Source organism: Salvia miltiorrhiza, chromosome 7 (assembly GCF_028751815.1).
Source record: "Salvia miltiorrhiza cultivar Shanhuang (shh) chromosome 7, IMPLAD_Smil_shh, whole genome shotgun sequence".
Lineage (NCBI taxonomy): Eukaryota > Viridiplantae > Streptophyta > Magnoliopsida > Lamiales > Lamiaceae > Salvia > Salvia miltiorrhiza.
Window position 1 is genome coordinate 3,189,728 of NC_080393.1, and position 19,913 is coordinate 3,209,640.

At 33.7% G+C, this 19,913-nt stretch overlaps 3 protein-coding genes across 5 annotated transcripts; all 3 read right to left on the minus strand.

Annotated features, from left to right (window-relative positions):
• Window positions 1–7,160: 7,160 nt before the first annotated feature.
• On the minus strand, window positions 7,161–8,023 carry LOC130991645 (uncharacterized). Its single transcript, XM_057915969.1, has 2 exons — window positions 7,573–8,023; window positions 7,161–7,427 (listed from the first exon to the last, which is right to left on the minus strand). Exons 1-2 carry the CDS (start codon window positions 7,668–7,670, stop codon window positions 7,193–7,195), a joined length of 333 nt encoding a protein of 110 aa, XP_057771952.1. The 5' UTR covers window positions 7,671–8,023; the 3' UTR covers window positions 7,161–7,192.
• Window positions 8,024–8,903: 880 nt separating this feature from the next.
• Window positions 8,904–11,222, minus strand: LOC130991648 (60S ribosomal protein L10). Its single transcript, XM_057915973.1, has 4 exons — window positions 11,014–11,222; window positions 9,684–10,185; window positions 9,287–9,368; window positions 8,904–9,143 (listed from the first exon to the last, which is right to left on the minus strand). Exons 1-4 carry the CDS (start codon window positions 11,021–11,023, stop codon window positions 9,072–9,074), a joined length of 666 nt encoding a protein of 221 aa, XP_057771956.1. The 5' UTR covers window positions 11,024–11,222; the 3' UTR covers window positions 8,904–9,071.
• Window positions 11,223–13,077: 1,855 nt separating this feature from the next.
• Window positions 13,078–17,108, minus strand: LOC130991646 (probable serine/threonine-protein kinase At1g54610). Of its 3 annotated transcripts, none has more exons than XM_057915971.1 (8): window positions 16,934–17,098; window positions 15,975–16,412; window positions 15,584–15,868; window positions 15,172–15,489; window positions 14,621–14,848; window positions 14,315–14,415; window positions 14,043–14,160; window positions 13,078–13,716 (listed from the first exon to the last, which is right to left on the minus strand). In XM_057915971.1, exons 2-8 carry the CDS (start codon window positions 16,377–16,379, stop codon window positions 13,411–13,413), a joined length of 1,761 nt encoding a protein of 586 aa, XP_057771954.1. In that variant the 5' UTR covers window positions 16,380–16,412; window positions 16,934–17,098; the 3' UTR covers window positions 13,078–13,410. The 3 variants fall into 3 exon arrangements, with proteins under 3 accessions (XP_057771954.1, XP_057771955.1, XP_057771953.1); XM_057915972.1 differs by having other exon boundaries at window positions 17,009–17,032; XM_057915970.1 differs by having other exon boundaries at window positions 15,975–17,108.
• Window positions 17,109–19,913: the final 2,805 nt, after the last annotated feature.

Below are 19,913 nucleotides of genomic sequence, written 5' to 3' on the forward strand. Positions count from 1 at the left end.
TAACCTAAAAGGTTAAAGAGGAAATATTTTATTAACTAAATTGTGCTCTGTTATCATAAATTCATAATAAAATCTTGATTATTGTACATGTATTATATTTTTGAAAATTCTAATAACAAAAGTAGTAATAAATACATATCAACCAACTTTTGACCAAATTAATAGAGCTGCATTATTACAAAATTTGGTTTTTCCTTTATTAATTCATAAAAACGTATAGAACAACAAAATACATTTCAAAATTGTGAGAATTTATTTTTGAATTGCCAATGAAAGATTTACTACCGCAGAAAACGTGCGAGGAGAGCACCATTTCAAAAATTGAAATTCAACTATGGATGACTAGATAACTCAAAATATAATAATAAATAAATAAAATAGATAATTGTGATGGTTGGATATGCAATCTTACTTGCAATTCCAAGTAGAATTTGGATAAGAAAAAGCGAAATAAGTGGTGACATGTAAAGTGCAAGTGGGAAAAAATTAATCATTAATAAAAGAAAAGGAAATAATTGGAACTATTGAGGCATCCTGTGCCAACCAATTTAACGACCACATTTAAAAAAAAAAATTTATTGTCGAAATAAATTAATATTAGTAGGTGTTACAAAATGACAAGCTGCTGACTCATATTCATGCATATATTTTTTTTCTCTACGCCGTTCATTACATTACTTGACCGTTTATTTTAAAGTATTTCACACCATGGAAACACAAAAGCATTGTAAACCTCAAAATTTTATTTGGTTATTTTTCGTTATTTAGATTTGATTTCTCTATGGTTTGGATGCGTTATGTTATAAAACAATATTCTTATTTTATTCACAAACAAATATACAGATAGATACAATATTAGTGGAGGGGTGTCCCAAGCCCCCCGAACTATAGAAACGTTATTTTTATGTAATTAGATAAATAATTCTTTCATTTTTTTTTTCAAACCTAAATGTATTAATTATGCTAGTAATTCTAAATAATTATGTCACCTTTCATTTTCAATGAAAATTTTCATGAATAATGACCGTGAATAATTATATTGTTGGTCGTGAACAATTCACAGTTTTCTTTGAATAACACGATAAAAGTAAAATGAATTTTGCCAAAGTCATTTTCAATGAAATTCCATGTGAATAATTACGTATAATCATTTAATTAAAATTTTCCATGATTAAAACCACTATAAATCCACTTATTAAGGAAGGGGTCAATTATAATACTTCATTCGTCCTATGAAGCTTGAGCAGCTTTCTTTTTCGAGTTATCCCGTAGTTTTCTTATATGACAAAAAATTTACCTTTTATTCATCTTTTTACTTTTTCACCTATCACACTTAACATACAAAATACCAACTTCTTAAAATTCGTGCCGAAAAGAAGTTTCTCAAACTTCGTGGGACGAAGGGAGTATATTACCATGTTATGAATGTCAAATTTAATCATAAGATTTAAAAAATTCAATAAATGTGATGAGTTTTCACGAATATTTGAAGTTCTCACGTGATCACATATATATATATGGTGTGGTTCTAGAGAGAACTACATTATTTGTGAGAACGTGAGGACCATCAAATCTAATGCATCCACTGTAAAAAATTAATGCATTCGCTGTTAAAATTAATGCACTCAAAAAAATTGCTCCCTTCAGGATTCGAACCCAGGATCTGCATTCATCCAACAAGATGATGCATCCACCGTAGATCTTGATGATCGAATGATTGAAAATGATTCTCTGTTCTGTTTTTATGTAGTGGTTCTTTCTTCCTATATATATATATATATATATATATATATATATATAGAGTGCGGTTATAGTGAGAACCACAATTATCGTGAGAACATAAGAACCAATAAAATTACTGCATCTGCTATACAAATTAATGCATCCGCTATTAAATTTAATGCATCCGAAAAAAATATTTTTTTTGCTCCCTTCAGGATTCGAACCCAGCACCTGCATCCATCCACCAAGATGATGCATCCACCGTAGATCTTGATGATCGAATGGCTTAAAATGGTTCTCCGTTCTTATTTTATTAGTGGTTCTTATTTGAACCTCTCCCTATATATATATATATATATATATATATATATAGGGAAGGGATCAAAAAAGAAAGCTAAATGTAGGAAGAATAAAGAATAAATATAAGCCTTTAGATTATAGTAATCAAACGGCCCATAATTAGGCTGAAGATTAGATGCGATTTTTATCTTAAGGTTAATCAAGTAATTTGATTTTTAATGTAACCGCTTTGACTTAATGATTTTTTGACCGAATCTTTTTTATTATTTTGTTTCAGTCATGGAGATATTATTATTTACGGTAGTTATCAAATTAATATTAATGAGGTTGACAAAATTTGTAGTATTTTTGGTGGTAGTTACATACATTTTCATGATTTTCTTATTTAATTTTTTATTAGTTCAAATTTTTTAATATTTTTAATCATAAATTCGAGCGTATGTAAGACCATTGTTTTTAATTGTTTGTAGTTTAATGTTATGATTTATTTTATCACATAATAATTTTTTTCAATAATTAATTAAAATTAAAACTTTTTATTCTACATGTTCGTAATTTTTTTAAACTTGTTCGAAATGTTTTTTATGAAATATTTTAACATTTCAACAAGTAAAGTTCGAAAATTTAATTTAGATAATCGTAACTTTTGTACACTTTGTTCGAAATATTTTTCATAAAATAATTTTACAATTCTCAATCAGATATCAATTATATTATTCATTCTAATATAATTTATTTCAAATGACATTCATTACAAAAACGATTTACTTCGCTATTTTTGTATATTTATTCAAAAGGTTTCATATTAATTATTTTACTTTATATTAGTAACAAAGATTTTATTTAGATGTTCGGAATTTTTATGTAGTCTAAGATTGTATTTGAATATTGTTTAAAACGTACCAAAATAAGAATTATATTTTTGTGAATATGGATACTAATTTGATGAATAACGTAACTGTTACTCAATACTCATAAATTATGAATAAGAAAAATATTAGTTGAATAAAGTAACATTATTCATGAATATATCATTTTCGAATAAAAATCATATTTATTTGAATAAGGATAAGAGTTTGCTGAATAATTTATATGATACTCATAAATTGTGAATAAGGAAACTATTTTGTTGAATAAAGTAGCATTTTTCATGAATAACCGTATCTGAATTTTGTTCAAGATTTATCGAATAAAAATCATATTTATGTGAATAAGGAATAAAGTTTGCTGAATAATTTATATGATACTCATAAATTGTGAATAAGGAAACTATTTTGTTGAATAAAGTACCATTTTTCATGAATAATCATATCTGAATTTTGTTCAAGATTTATCGAATAAAAATCATATTTATGTGAATAAGGAATAAAGTTTGTTGAATAATTTATATGATACTCATAAATTGTGAATAATAAACAAATATGACATGACCACACATAATTAAGATCAAATTTATTTGAATAAACTACAAAAGTTAATGAATATACATAGAAAATTTAAGAATAAACTACACAATATACTGAATTTATAACGAATATTCAATGCAAAACAAGAAATGAACAATTTTTCCCAGCACTCAACGAAATTAAACCAGCAATCCATAGTATGCAATCCAACAATAAATGTCTTTGTTGAGTTTCCTCGCAAAATTCAGAGAATTGTAACTACAAACCTTAATTCCCACAAACCCTTCTAGGTGTTTATAGGAGCATGAACGAGATTGAAATCTATAAAAACACATCATATGAAACAATTTGTGAGCCAAATCTCGAAGTAATTACATAAAAGAGCCACCAAAAATACAAACAAATGAATTACACAAAAAGGGGAAATCCATGAGACATCGAAAGACAAATACCAGAACCAACGAAAAATTAGCGTGAATAATGGCTGAAAATATCTAGAGGCAGCGGCGGTGAAAATCTTTTTACTAGAGGTGGCACGGCCGGTGGTAGTGGCTTCGCCTGCGACGGACGACAGAGGGCGGCAGAGGGAGGGCGGTAGCGCCTCGCAGCGCCGAAAACAACGAGAAAGAGAAAGAGAGGGATCCGGCAGCAGAATCGCGAGATCAACCTCGAATTGCAGGCTATTGAATCAAGATCGGAGACGCTCCACTCTACCAGATATTCATGATTCGCCACTCTACCAGATAAGAGAAATGGACGCTCCGCCACTCTACCAGCCACAAGCGAAATTGAGAGATTAGAGAGAGAGAATGAGACGACAAATTAATGGGGGTGATGGAGGCGTGTTATTCATAAGTATATTCTTCCATAACTTTCTTAAAAATAATTGAGTGCCGAGATTGACGGGATTTGGGTATTTGGGGGGTAATTTACGTGGTGGTAAAAATACACATCTATCCTCCACTAATTAAAACCAATTTTTAAATGTTTATTCACTAAATAAAACTATAATCTAAGAATTTATCATAACCGTCCATTTCCACTTAATAGACGGCTGTTATTGATTCCTTATTCTCTAACTTAAGGGGATTCTCTATGGATCTCTACCCTCTATATATATATATATATGAAATGTACTAAACACGTTTAGGAGTTGAAGCGTATTGCGATTATTGTCAGAGTTTGAAAATTATGTTTGAGGTGGACTCGTTATCATCAAGTTGCAACCAGCACTATTCGAGCCATGCAAATTGGATTATGTAATCGAGGGAATGGAAATCTATTTATTTAATTATTTCACACCACATATATAAATATATATATATATATATATATATATATATATATATATATCCGTGTTCAACTTTGACATCATTTTATTCGGTATAGGTCACATCATATAAATAATTGGTCTCCAAAATCTAAACGTCCAAATTGCTCTTTCTAATTAAAACTGGACTGTTACTCCAAGAATGGATTAATATGAAAAAGAATAAGATAGTGAATAACATGATCGATTTAATATTTTAATTAGTGAAGTGAAGGTAAAAATTATAGTGAGATTAAGAAAATGTTCAATCTACATCGTCCATTTAAAAAAAAAAGAATCAGAAAGAAAAAAAAATTAAAGTTAAATAATCATGACTGAAAATTAAGTCGCAGACACGAATTTGAATTTCATCGTTAATTTTAAGTCAGAGTATAATATTTACTTCAATAATAAATCAATTTCTAATTTTAAGAGGGTCTCATTATAATATTCAAAAGAATAAAAAAATGTGACTAGAAATCATGATGTGTCAAGTGAGGCCCACAAAAAGATGATTGAGAACTAACTTCTTGATTTTTTGGAGGAAACAAATTTCTTGTTTCTCCAATCATGCATGTAAAATGTGACTTCCAATTTTTGGAAGCCACCGTTGGAGGCATGCTAAGAGTCTACAAAATCATACTAATAAAGTAATAATATTGAAATTTTGAACAAGAATAATTTATACTTTCACATCATTTTTCAAAATAGAGCAAACAATACATTTTCAACTTGAATGAAGTTAGTATTGAATATTTTCCATAAATACGAATAAATTATATCTACTGCGACAAAATTGTTTAATAGTGACATAATTTTACTGGTGTCAAGAGATAATCACAAAATTTATTATATATTTTGTGTAACAAAATTTAATTATATCTATATATGTATTCGTAGAATTTTGCTACATATAAAAATATAAATATTTTTTTAGTTATAAAAATTGATACGATACACCCTCAAATGTCAATATATTTTATGATGTACTTTTATTTATATGACACGCAAAATAACATCACAAGATACACTATTAAAAAAAGGGGGCCTAACGAACAAAAAAATAATCGTTAATTATAAGAAAACAATTGTTAAATGATCTAACGACGACGTCGCAAACATAATCGTTAATTACAAGAAAACGATCGTTAAATAATCTAACGACCGTTTAAATAATCTGACGACCGTTCAAATAGGTCGCAATTTGCATGGTCGTTTTTCATCTTAATGGCTATTTTTTTATCATTAAATTTAATGATGATTTCTTTAAAACTAACGTTAGTCGTTGTAATTAATTATTGGTCGGATTTTCACGATCATTTATCTAATGACACATGCAATAGCAAATTTTTCCTTTCAAATAGAAAAGAATAACAATTTTTGTAAAAATTATGTCACTATTAAAACAAACATTTATTGATTTCTAACTTTAAATTAAATTTGATGCTTGGATTACGCGACCGACATAATATGCGAAGCAATCACGTCTCTTCACAATTTATGTTACATGTTTCAATCTGTCATTTTCTGCCCTACATAAAACATTATCCATTAAGCTCCATAATTGTATTGGACACAACTTTAATAAAATCAAATTGTATTGGACACAACTTATACCAACTTTAATAAATGATTTTGAATATTTGTTTGTTAGTTGGTTACATATAAACAAGATGGGCAATTCCTTAATCGGTAGCATTTTTAAGGGGGGCAATCACAAGCATGAAACAAACTCACCATATAAACGAGATCATTCTCATAATGAAATAGAATTCAATAATTCAATTATTATGAGAATGTTTCTTCCAATAATAATTGTCCTTGCCTATTAAAAATTCCCGAGACCGACCACCAAAAATGAGATGGGCCCATAAGTTAATTTCAACTAGTTCCAAATATTTCAATCATCATCAAAATTATTGGGCTCGGTGTCCAATCCCTTCCTCTGCATCAAAAATCTTCAAAGATGTGTAGGTATAATTTATGATTTAATTAAAAAAATACATTGATTAAAATGTATTTCAAAAGACAAATTGTGTTGAGATCTAATTTGCAACAAGGTCTAAAAGTTAGGATTTAATTAGTATTTAATTCTTTTACGAAATAAAAAATGATAATAAGGAATAAAATACAAGTTATACACTACTCCCTCCGTCCCGCGAGTCTTGACACGTTTGGGTTCGGCACGGGAATTAAGGAGTTGTAGATTATTGTTTTAGGTGTGTAATTAATAAAGTATAAAATTGATAAAGTAGGAGAGATAAGGTAATAAAAGTGATAAAGTAGGAGAGAGAATATAATAAATGTGATAAAGTAAGAGAGAGAAGGTAATAATTATTGTCAAAAAAGGAAACGTGTCAAGATTCGTGAGACGGTCCAAAAAGAAAAACGTGTCAAGACTCGTGGGACGGAGGGAGTACAAAGGAACAAACATTATTTCAGTGATGCATATATATCATCTATAAGGAGGCGGCTCCTCAGAGTAACCATATGGGCCGGGCTGACCAAACGGGCCTGGTGGGCCCGGTGGGCCACCCATGACAGAGCCCAATAGCCCATGATGCTGATGCCCCGTCACCACCGTCGGCGGAGGCGGCGGCGGCTCCGGTGATCCATAAGCCGGCCAAGGGAAGCTACGTTGGCTCGAAAAGCAGTCTTCAACCAGCCAACAACAAGAGAAGACATAACAGCTACAACATGCAAATAAAAACACAATTTATATCTCAAAATACATACATTTATTTTAAATATAAAAAAACTGAATAATTTTGAGTTTGCAAATATATAAACTATAATTAAATATTTTTTTTTAAAGTAGAAGAAAGAAATACTAACCAAGAACAGATAGCAGTGCACAAGTTGTGGAGAAACCCATTGATCAGGCCCGATCTCCGGCCTGGGCCCGGCCCACCATACCCACTCGGTGGCTTCATTTCACACCTTCAAATTTTGAGAGAAATTGGTCTCAGAAAATAAGTATGCAACCCCAAAAAATATTAGTAAAAATTTATTATCACCTTTGGGGAAATGTTGAGATGTGTAGAAAGGGTGAGTGTATTTATGTAAGAGGTTGAGACGGTGGAATTTGGAAAATATTGCATGTTATTGCATGTATCAACATGTCCACGTATCATTATTTGAGACAACATAAACTCCACATTTTCCTTTTCTATTGGCCTTTGTTTTGTTGTGTTTCCTCATTTTAGATTTTTCTGTTCATTTTCTATGTTCATCTTAATTTTTACAAAATTTCCATAGGTGGATGTTGAAATCTTACATATAATTATCCCTCTCCATGAGCACTTAGTGTTGTTCTTTCTTTTTCTTTTCTTTTCTTTTTTTTTTTTTTTTTGGAGCACTTGGAGAATTTGAAACTACATAAACCAATCACTTTAAAATACTCATATTAGAGTGTGTACAATAACATTTTACTCCATTACATTAAGTTCAATTATAGCTAAAAATGAAAAGCTCAATTATTCGTCGAAAATCACAAATTTTCACTTGAGAAGGTTAGGAGTCTGCAATTTAATTTCCAAATAAACGTAACTGCATTTGGTTCCATGATCCATCACTAGGATTAACTATTTTATCACTTGAAAAAGAAATATTCCTCAAAATTTAAATAAGACTGCATTTGAAAATTAGGGGCATGAACTGTTAAGGCATGATTAGAGCATAGTGTAACATTTCTCACTGCATTTATATATGATAGTCACATGTCAAGAGGATTGAAAAATCTACCATATTTTGCTTACAAAAAGTTCTTAATTATTTTCAATTCATGCGAAACCTTTGCCATTTTCATGAATTTCACAAAATATGGTAGATTTTCGTTGGTATATGACAAATTCACATCAAACTCAAAACCATTCTACACCACATAACACAAAATCATGAAGCCCTCGAACTAAAACAAGAATGAATTTCCTCATCCAGAAATACAATGTTGCAAAAGTTTCAAAACAAAGACATTACACTTAATCAATGGGGGCAAGAAAAAGGGAAGAAAAGAAATACTAATAATTTTACAGAAAAGTTCTCATGTTTACATTAGCAATGCACAGTAAAGTTCCAGCAAAAGAGATTCATAGAGAAATAATATAACGACCGATTCATGAATAGAGAAATAATGGGACACAATCACAGAAAAAGAGATTCCAGCATTGTATAAGGGCAGCGACGGCCATTAAAATTAATAAGTAAAACCAAAATATCACAAAAACAATTCAACAAGTTAACTAACAAGTCTGAAACAAAGAAGTTGATCCAGATAAACAAAAACAATCTCTGACTACTCAGAAAGCAACAACATTCAAATTCCATCAAACTCATCACAGAGTAGCTGCATCCACAAATGCTCTTCCAGGTTGCCTTAGCGCCAAAGGTCCGTGACATCCAAGAAGCTAAGACAGTTGAATGACAACATCCAAAATTCATCAGCAATGCAGAATTTTAAAAACACATTTACATATCAAAATTAGGCTGATCTATACAAGTTCCCGCATTCAAGGATAAAAACAATAGGAAAAGTTAAAACAGCACAAACCTTGGCATTCACACCATCAGGCATAATCCTGTTCTCAGACTTCCATCGCAGATAGTCAGTTCGATTGTACTTGGTAAATCCCCTGGAAGTTTTGGAAAATGAAAAGAAAAGTAATCAGCCATAGTTTTTCAAATGGAAAGACATATTATCAACAAACTACGGATAGAGATATTATATCATAATATGCAACTTCAAAGAAAATGACTGCAGTGAAAAATGCTTGGATAACTACAGAGAAAGTGCATAAAGAGAGTTCCTTGCAAAACAAACCAAAAGATGGGTATTCTAAAGCAGCAGCATTGAAAATAATTACTAGAAACAGATATTAATTGAAAAGAAAACAAATAATAGACCAGAAACATAAGAAAAAACATGTGCAGAATGCTTAATTCAATACCATTTCCTGCTGACGATAATCTTTTGACGACCAGGAAACTTGAATTTTGCACGGCGTAGAGCCTCCTGAGCATGAGGGCTGTTGCTATCCTTGCAGCGAACAGACAGAAGGACCTGACCAATGGCTACACGAGCACAGACACCCTGGGGCTTGCCAAAAGCACCCCTCATTCCAGTCTGGAGCCTATCAGCCCCGGCACATGACAACATTTTGTTGATACGAAGAACATGGAATGGGTGAACCCTCACTCTCAAATGGAAAGCATCCTTTCCAGCAAACTTTGTCATGTACTTGTTGCATGCAATACGCGCTGCTTCAAGCGCCTCACTTGAAACATTTTCCTTCTCCCAACTGACCAAATGCACACAGAAAGGAAATTCATCGACACCCTTTCTTTTCATTCCCACATCATAAATCCTGATCTTGGGATCAGGCACACCACGACAGAATCGTGACTTCGGGTAGGGTTTATTCTTGATTTGACGATAGCATCTTGCAGGTCCTGGAAATAAAGGGAAAAAACAATTTTAAAGCGTAGAGTAAATCAATGCATCATACATCAATAAATATCTCAAAATTATTACCAATGTAGAAGCAAATTCGAGCAAATTCTTCAGAAAATAAAAAAATTAAAAAATCAAAGAGTTCTCAATCTTCCATTCCACTTAAATATGAGTTTGTTAGAGTTGAATATTTCAAAACCACAACTGTATTCCTAATTTTAACAAATGGAAATGATGACATAATTTCCTGCCAGGCACAGCTGCCACACTTAGAGCTAGCTAAATTACAAGAACACATATTAAAGACATGAAACCAATAACAAAGATAGTTCTTTTGAGACATTACTTAGTCTGTACTTTCTAAAAGAGTTCGATCCCTCAAATTTTTCTAGTTGAACATAAGATGACAGGAAATTTCATTCATTATAAAATAGTAACACTTTTTCGGGCAAGATCAGTTCATCCAAGCAGGCCAGTGGCGGAGAAGTACAAGATCACTTAATGATAGCAAAAATGAATTTTCTGCGGGATAAAGATGATTTTCTCCGCTCAGAACATTTTACATTTCACCATGTATCACATCAAAAGCAGCAGCCAGAAAACCAAACAAAAATATCAAATGAACGGGAACGTGTGAATCAATTAATTGTATCCAATATTTTGATATTGAGCTAAAATAATACGAGCTCAATGGATGAAGATCAAAAGCAAACGAATAAGATACATAATTAATTATTCGTGCAGAAACATCCGTATAATTTCATGCAATAGACAAGTGCAAAAGTTCTGAGATAGATTCAAGAACTGAAGAATGCCAAGAGGCTTACTTCTCCCCATGGCGATGAGTCTGCGGCTCCGATTCAAGAGAAAGGCAAAACCCTAGCCCTAAAATTAAACTACTGATGTCGTATAAATGCTTTTTTTTTAGGAGACTCCAATTGGGTAATTTTTAGAAGGGACATTGGGCTTTTGATTGTTAAGTTTAATACATTGGGCTTTTGAATGGGATAAAATTTGAGTGTGAAAATGGGATTCCATAACATTTCGCTCATATATGGAGTATATATAATTAATTAAGTTTAATTTTTACAACTTACCCGATTGTTAAGTCTAATTTTTTAGAAGGGACATTTCGCTCATAATATATATAATTAATTAATTATTATTAACACTATCCTAAGACTCTTTCTTCACCCATAATACATTCAATCATTTTTATTAAAATTTATTTGACACTCTCCTATTATTACTTTTAATATGAAAATGGGATTCCATAACATTTCTCCCACTTGGCAGTTTAGAATTTCATAAGTTTATTTTTCCTTGAACCTTCTTCATTTGTAATAATTCTCTATTTTTATATTTTATTGATTCTAAGTTATAATTATACCCCCTTCATTTCCTAAATAATTTTATGATTTTTATTTTTTAGTCCCGATGATCTTCATGCAAAGGAAACATTGCCACCACCTCGAAGAAGCTGCAAATAAGACTTTACTTTTATTTTTTTTGGCTTGGGGGAGTTGGAGAGGAAGAACAATGGGGTTTGAACTCGTGACCTCATTGTTCACACATAGAAGGTCGCACGGCTTGGTGTCTCCTTGCAAATAACACGTTACATAATTTACCTATTCCCTTCAAATTTTTTTATTTTTTATTTACCTATATTAGCTACTACTACGATGGCAGCTGCTACTATCGTGTTTTTGGATAACAAGAAAGAAGAATATATCGTGTGTTAGTAGACATTTTTCTCTAGTCAAATTGGAAAGCGCAAACATATGTGATAACAGAAATGCAAATTAAATTTTCATGACTGCGAATTAGGATTACAAATTAAACGCAAGAAAGCAGGTTTACAAAATTTCCCCCCTCAACGATTCTTATTCCCTCAATCCATAAAAAGTGTCCTATTTAGGTGTCGGAACGGATATTAAAAAAACTGATAAAATTATTTTGAATGGGATAAAAATTAGAGTATAAGGATAATGCTTATAGCATGGATTAAATTAAATGGTGAGTTTATTAATGGTATAAGTTGTAAATAAGTTGAAAAATACAAAATACGAATGTACAAAAAAAAAAAGTACTTTTTCATGGACAAAAAAAGAATAAATAAGACATTTTTTCATGGACAAACCATATACATAATTATCCCTCCATGACCATGAGTACTTAGTGTTGTTCTTTCTTTTCTTTTCTCTTTTTTGGAGTTTGGAGCACTTAAGAGTATTTGAAACTACATAAACCAATCACTTCAAAATACTCATATTAAATTCTCAAAAAAAAAAAAGATCATGTTAGTGTGTACAATAACATTTACCCCATTACAATATACTCCATAATTGAGTAAGTTCAATTATAGCTAAAAATGAAAAGCTCATTTAGTTGTTGAAAATCACAAAATTTCATTTGAGAAGGCGAGGAGTCTGCAATTTAATTTCCAAATAAACGTAAGTCCCATCAATAGGATTTAAACTATTTTATCTATTAAAAATGAAATATTCCTAAAAGTTTAAATAAGACTGCATATGAATTTCAAGAGGATTGAAATATTCCTAAAGGTTTCAATTCCTAAAAGAGGATTGAAATATTCCTAAAAGTTTAACATTTCTCATAACATTTGTAAATGATAGTCACACGTCAAGAGGATTGATAATCTACCATATTTTGCTTACATTTTTTTTTTTCAATTCATGCAAAGCCTTTGCCATTTTCATGAATTTCACAAAATATGGTAGATTTTCGTGGGTATATGACAAATTTACATCAAGCTCAAACCAGCAAATTTCTACACCACATAAGTTACATAACACAAAACAATGAAGTCCTCCAACTAAAACAAGAATCAATTTCCTCATCCAGAATGTTGCAAAAGTTTCAAAACAAAGTTAAAGGGAAGAAAGAAATAATAATTTTACAAAAAAGTTCTCATGTTTACATTAGCAATGCATAGTAAACCTTCTCATGTTTACAAAAAATTAACATTAGCAATGCATAGTAAAAGTTGTCATGTTTACAAAAGAGAGAGAGAGAGAGATAGAAATTGGCAGTATCAAGAAAACAGATGGAAACCAAAAGATATATATATATATATCTATATATATTACCTCTTAAAACAGTTTGGAAAAAAAATTCCCGCCAAAGATGGATATAACACAATAATCTGCAGCTGTCTGCACCTTTTCTTCATGTACGTGAGGAGGGATGGAAAGAGTGCTGTATCACAAGTCATCTCTCTCTTTATTCCGGCCCGAATTCTTGTCTTTCCGATGATCCTTCTTCGATGGCTTCGATCTCCTTCTTGGGGCTCCGACAGCAGCAGGGTCAGCCAATGGGCCGGACCAAGTCTGCATCGGATCTTTAGGGTACGAGAAGTTAGTCGAGCTGAAGGGTATATCGGGAGGATCATAGGTTGGGTCGAGGTGCTGAGACGACCCCAGAGGGTAGCCCAACCCGCCATCTTGATGCGGAGGAGGGAACTTCTCGCTCTTGCTCTTTGCATTGGCGTGGGAAATCAGACGCCGTCTCTGCTTCAACGAGGCAAAAGTTACTCCCAAATTCGTCTTTAAATCAACAATATAGTAACAGAACGATAGTTTTGGCTCAATGAATTCTCAAGAAACAAAGATGCCTTAGATTAATGCAACTTCAACTCATCTTATCGAAGTTCCTAACCAGTCCTATCTGAGAATTTCATATAAATTCGATGAACTACGTAAATACATAGAATAGAATGGTAGAAATCACTTGGAGAATCACAATCTGCTGAGATACGTACAGAATATATTACGAGATAGATGGTAAGAAACGACATATATAAATGTTCCCAAATAACAAATATGTAACAACTTACATCAATATTGGCCTGTAGCTCAGCATTGGCTTCGGGAGCAGGAACTCCCCGCATTGCCCTTTCTCGTGTCCGAGGTTTCTTTGCACCGTCAGCTTGAGTTTTACCAGCAGCTCGTAGCCTACAATCATGCAACTCATACATTTAGGTTTTCTAAAAAAGGAAACTGCAAAATTGGAGTAAAATCAAGTCCTCGGCTTTGTCCCTTCAAAGAAGACAAAAGACAACTACAATGGTAACACAAATTTTTTATATAGAATGGTAGTTCTCTAAACCTTCTGGCTTCTTCATCACGTCGCTTAGCATCCATCTCCTTACTCGGTGGATACTTCGGAAGGCTGGAAGGTTCACATGGATAAGGCTTGGTTGTGAAGAACTGCAATGAGACAATATATAATCCATGTTATCGTCTTTGATCACCAAACACGATCCTCCCGAAATGAGATCATACAATTGACAAAATTTTAAAAATGTAACAGAGAAGTGTTTCTAAATTTCATTGAGAATAAAAAATGTTCTATATCCTTCCTCACTTGTCATTTCTAGTGTGTGGAGAGAAGATAGGGAGGCAGAGAGCTCACTTCACTCTTTAGCGCAGCTGTAGCAGTTTGACGTTCGCTGGGATCAATTGCCAGTAGAGTATCAATTAAAGACAATGCTGACGGAGGGAAATCCTTAAATGTCTCCCTTATGCATCTTTTATACGACTGTTGTGGTTTGAATATGGTCGCATGAGGAAGCTTCGACTTCTTCCAATATTCTTCAGATGGAGAACCGCATAGCTTGAAGATCCTGTGAAGTTGTTCCACCTACACAAGATAAATAATGTCTTGTTTATGGTACAAAAACGATGGTGGCGCTAAAATTTCGCCTAAAGATTCAAGAAATGCAACTAAACATGTTAGATTCAAGATTCAAGAATACCATCTCTAGACTTTTAAATGACAGGGGCGTCAATCCCAGCAAAACACACACAAATATGGTTTATGAATATGCAAAATAATTGTGTTAAATATGAAAGCAAAATATTTTCCAGAGACGACAATCAGTCACAGCGATGAACAAGTGAACAAGTAGCAGTTACTATGAATGGTGAATGATCCATTTTAACATTAATAAAATGAAAAGCTACCTCCGTACGGCCTGTCATGATTGGCTTCCCGGCAAATAGCTCAGCTAAAATGCACCCAGCGCTCCACAAATCAATACCTACGCCATAGTGGGTGGCTCCAAGAAGCAGCTCAGGCGGCCTATACCACAGAGTGACCACACGGCTAGTCATGGGCTGCTTGCTATTGGGATCAAACGTGGAAGCCAATCCAAAATCGGCTATCTTAAGAACTCCTCCATCAGTAATGAGGAGATTCGAGCCCTTAATATCTCTATGCAGGACGTGGCGGTTGTGACAGTGTTCAAGGCCGGACAACAGCTGATTCATGTAGCACTTGACCTAACATATCAATCAAACTATTGAAACATAAGGAAAACAGTTTTTCAAATCTCCGAATAGTCAAAACTATAAAAACAAAGGGAGACCATCACACCTGAGGTTCTGTAAACTTGATTCCGGGGCTTGAAACAAGACCGGCCAAATCATGCTCCATGTAATCGAAAACAAGGTACAAACTACACGACATCCTTGATGTCGCTAACCCTTGTAATTTCACCACATTGGGATGATCCAAACGGCGCAGGATCAAAATCTCCCTAGCCATGAACCTCACACTCTCGGGCTCCAAATTATCGAATCTAACCTTTTTTAGAGCTACAACTTTCCCCGTTATGGCGTCTTTAGCTTTATACACATTACTATAAGTACCTTGCCCAATCTGAAAACACAAATCACCAAAACATAAACAGGAAAAGCCATTAAGACATGAATGAAGCAGCACAAAAATAGAAAGTAGCAACCAACCACATTCATTAACCACTTGCCTTATCAATCTTTACAAATGAATCAGCACGACGAGGTGTCCACCCATTGATCGCCTCGCCTGCCACAGCAGAGAGCCAAGAAGGCCATCCAGCAGCCACTTGCTCACCATGGATATTCTTAGGAGGATTGCTCAGCCTCGGATTTGGCCTAGACCGTCTCCTCTCGCCTCTCGGCTGTCGAGCATTCTCTTCCTTCCTCTCCTCCTTCTTATCCCTGCCATTCGGGACTTGACCTCCACCATCACCACCACTAGCAGCCTCTCCTTCTGATTTATTTACTGATCCAACAACTACTTTCTCTCTCCTCTCAGAATCTCTCTCTTCCCCTTTACTTCTCCCCTTTCCAGCTACATCGCCACTAGCTCGCTCAGACGACGAAATCTCTTTCCCGAATACACACCCCATTTCGCAATAACCCTAACTCTCATATCTCAGTACCTCGCCACATAGTATAATCATACACCTCATTCAAAACCAACAAATATTTCCAAGAAGATTCAGTAAAAAGTATTCAACTCTCAACGCAGATCAATCAAATAGAATTTCCACAATCTAGCACAGGTGAAAGAAATTCACGAGACACGAACAATAAACCTCGAGTTTGAGCAAATTAGGCAAATGGGCAGCTTAAATTCAAGAAAAATAAATACTCAGAAGTGTATTTATCAAGGAATTCTTAACTAAATAGTGATCTTACACTCCAATGGGGAAAAAAAGGAAAAGGGAAAGAGGAAATTCAGTCGCTGCCCAAAAAGCAGAAGCAACAATTATGATTTGAACAAAGCCCACAACTTATGGAACCAACAAGAATAATCTAAGAAGCAAGTATACCTACAAAAAGCAAAGACAGTAATACTATTATACAGTAGAAAAATGCTTAAATAGTTTGATTGAACTCTGCTTTGTTTGGGATTGAAGAAAAGATCACAGTGAGCTTATGCAAAAGGAAAATTCCTCACTGTTTAGTTTGGTTTTTTGTATTGATACGAAAATATGAAGTGGAGAAAACGATCAAGCAGCAGATCTGCGCTTACTGTTTCTTTGAACACATAAGATGCGAGAGAGAGGGATTTGAGAGAGAGAGAGAGAGTGCAGACAGATTTTTTGGCCGGGAGCGAAATGAAAAATGTTTACGTATGTAGGGATGGCAGTGGATCTTGGACCCGGTCCAGATCCGTGGATCCAGATCCGTTTTTCAGGGTCTGGATCTCAATTTTTTGGACCCGACGGATCTGGATCCGGATCTGGATCTCAATTTTAAAAACGGATCTGGATCTGGATCTGAAATTTTCAGATCCGGATCCGACCCAGATCCGACCCGTGGATCCGTTTTATTTAATATATATTTTTTATATTTGATATTTATTTTCTTAATAATATTTAATATATTAAAATTAAAAATAATACACTACTTAAAAATTTCATTTAGAATTAGAACTAAGGAAACCCTAAAATTTCCTACATTGAGCGGCGCCTCCCTCCTGCTTGGCTTCCCAAATCCTATCTTCGATTCCAGCCATCTCCACCGTCCGGCGCCACCGTCCCATCTGTCCGACTCCGTCAATTTCTCCATCTCGCCGGGCAGAGGTTCGCCGCCAGAGCTTCGCACACCAGAGGTTCGCCGGGCAGAGGTTCGTCGTCAACTTCTCCATCTCGCCGGGCAGAGGTTCGCGCACCAGAGGTTCGCCGGCAGAGGTTCAGCGGCCCAGCTCGCTGAATTGTAGCCAAAGGTTCACCGCTAGAGGTTCGCGCGCCGAATCGCTGCCACCGTTCGCGAGTCCAGAACCTCCACCGCCGCGAGTCTAGAGGCTTCACCTCCGCGAGTCCAGAACCTCCACTGCTTTGCTAGATTCAACATCCGCGAGTCTAGAACCTCCGTGAGTCCAGAACCTCCGCGAGTCTATAGTTTTTGAGAGATTCAACCATTTGTTAGATTTGAACTTTATGACTTGATTATGATTTTTGACTGAATTGCTTATGAAATGCTTCTAGTTTTCGATTCAATTTATGACAGATTTTCATTTGTTTTGATTCAATTTATGACAGATTTATCAGAACCATTTGTTTTGAATTTATCTTAACAACAGTAGATCCATGGATCTAGACCCGTGGACCCGCGGATCTGACGGATCTGGATCTGGATTTGAATTTTTTAGATCCGTCGGATCTGGGGCGGATCTGGATCTGATAAAATAAAACGGATCCGGATCTGGTATTGATGAGATCCGGTCCAGATCCGGCCCGTTGCCATCCCTATACGTATGCAGTTAGTAAGTCAACACAGTTTTCAGTTTTCACTATTGTGGATTTATTTATGGTTATTATTTTTTTTATTATAATTTTAGGAGACATTTTTTTAGAGTAATTTGAGGATACATTTGGTTGAGTGTTTCAGGTAAATTTAAAGTTTTTTTTTTTTGAAAACTAAGACGTGCCCTTCATATTAAGGAAAATCAACAGAAAACAACTAGCGAAGCTAGCGAGGAAAGTCAGCAGCCCAACAGATTGGGCTCTGATAAGAACGCGCAAACTGCGTAAGACTATGAGCTACAATATTAGCCTCTCTACATGTATTATTGAACATCTATAAATTGATTCATCTTCTATTCACTTTCACACACAATTCTCATTCTTCTTATTCCTCTTCTTCTTGTTTATTTCATGAGTATTTTTTTGTGCTAAAATCATGGAGGATATCAAGATTGGTGCTACAATCTATGGGTGACACCTCCAGCATGAAACCCGACGAATTGGCTCACCACTTGAAATTGATGGAAGATATCAAGAAACGCAACGATCTCCAATAGATTGTAGTTTTTTTTTTTACGCTTTTTAAAATTGAAGTAATTTAGGACTTTATTTTATTGTAATGCAGTTTTCAATTTCAATCAATGTACAATTAATTTTTAATTTTAATGAAATTTATGTTATTAAATATAGTGTTAAAATTAATTGAAAACAAACAATAAAATTAATGCAAATTAAAAATCAAAATTTAAGAGCCAAGAGGTTGGCTCTCCAATGCGGGGTGTTGGCTCAAAAATGACGAGGACCACTTTTAAGAGCCAAAGTTGGCTCACCACAGTGGATACTCTTGTAGCTAGCAAATGATAACCAACATGTATAATATACATTAAAGTGCTTCTATTTTTCTTCCTATATTACGATGATTTTTTCACCTACCTGCAGCTTTGCTACGATTAAGTTCTCATCTAACAATCTACATGTCTCCATCTTTGGCATTTGATGAACTAGAATTAAAAGCTAAAATGAAAACTAAAAAATGTAAGCAATTGCAGTGAGAAAAAAGAAGAAAGAAAATGTTTCTTTGACTGAGTAGGACCATAGTTTCTTGATCATTTTCCACCAAACATTTTTGTAGTGGAATTAAATATGTTGTAAATGGAAAAATAGTTAGCACTCCGATAATGACTTCTAGTTAAAAGAGCTTTGGTTGGGTTTCTCCATTCCACAATGGAAGAAGACCTTCTATACTTTGATTTAAGTGAAGATTTGGTGTACATAAAAAATGTTTTGAGATCATACACTTACATTATTTTTAGTACAACTATGCATTGAGACTGGCAATTTAAATAAACATTGTTGAATAAATATGAAGAAAATGTCATAAAAAATAATGGCCCAAGATTAGAGCATGATTGCGATTAGGTCAGAGTAATATATAGTATTTAGTCAGTTTAACGGCTTAATTAAATCTTTTCATTTAAGGACTTTTAGTTATAAGCTTTCGATATTCTATTACAATTATTACAAGTCGGTCTTAATTAATAAATGTGTTTGATTTGATCGTCTGTTTGTCTTTATTATTTTATTTTTAATAATAGCACTCTTTTTTTTTTTTTGGAGCTGAGCACTCACTACACCTTGAATTAAAGAATCATAAACTTTTTTCTAAACTTTTATAGACTTAGATGTTGT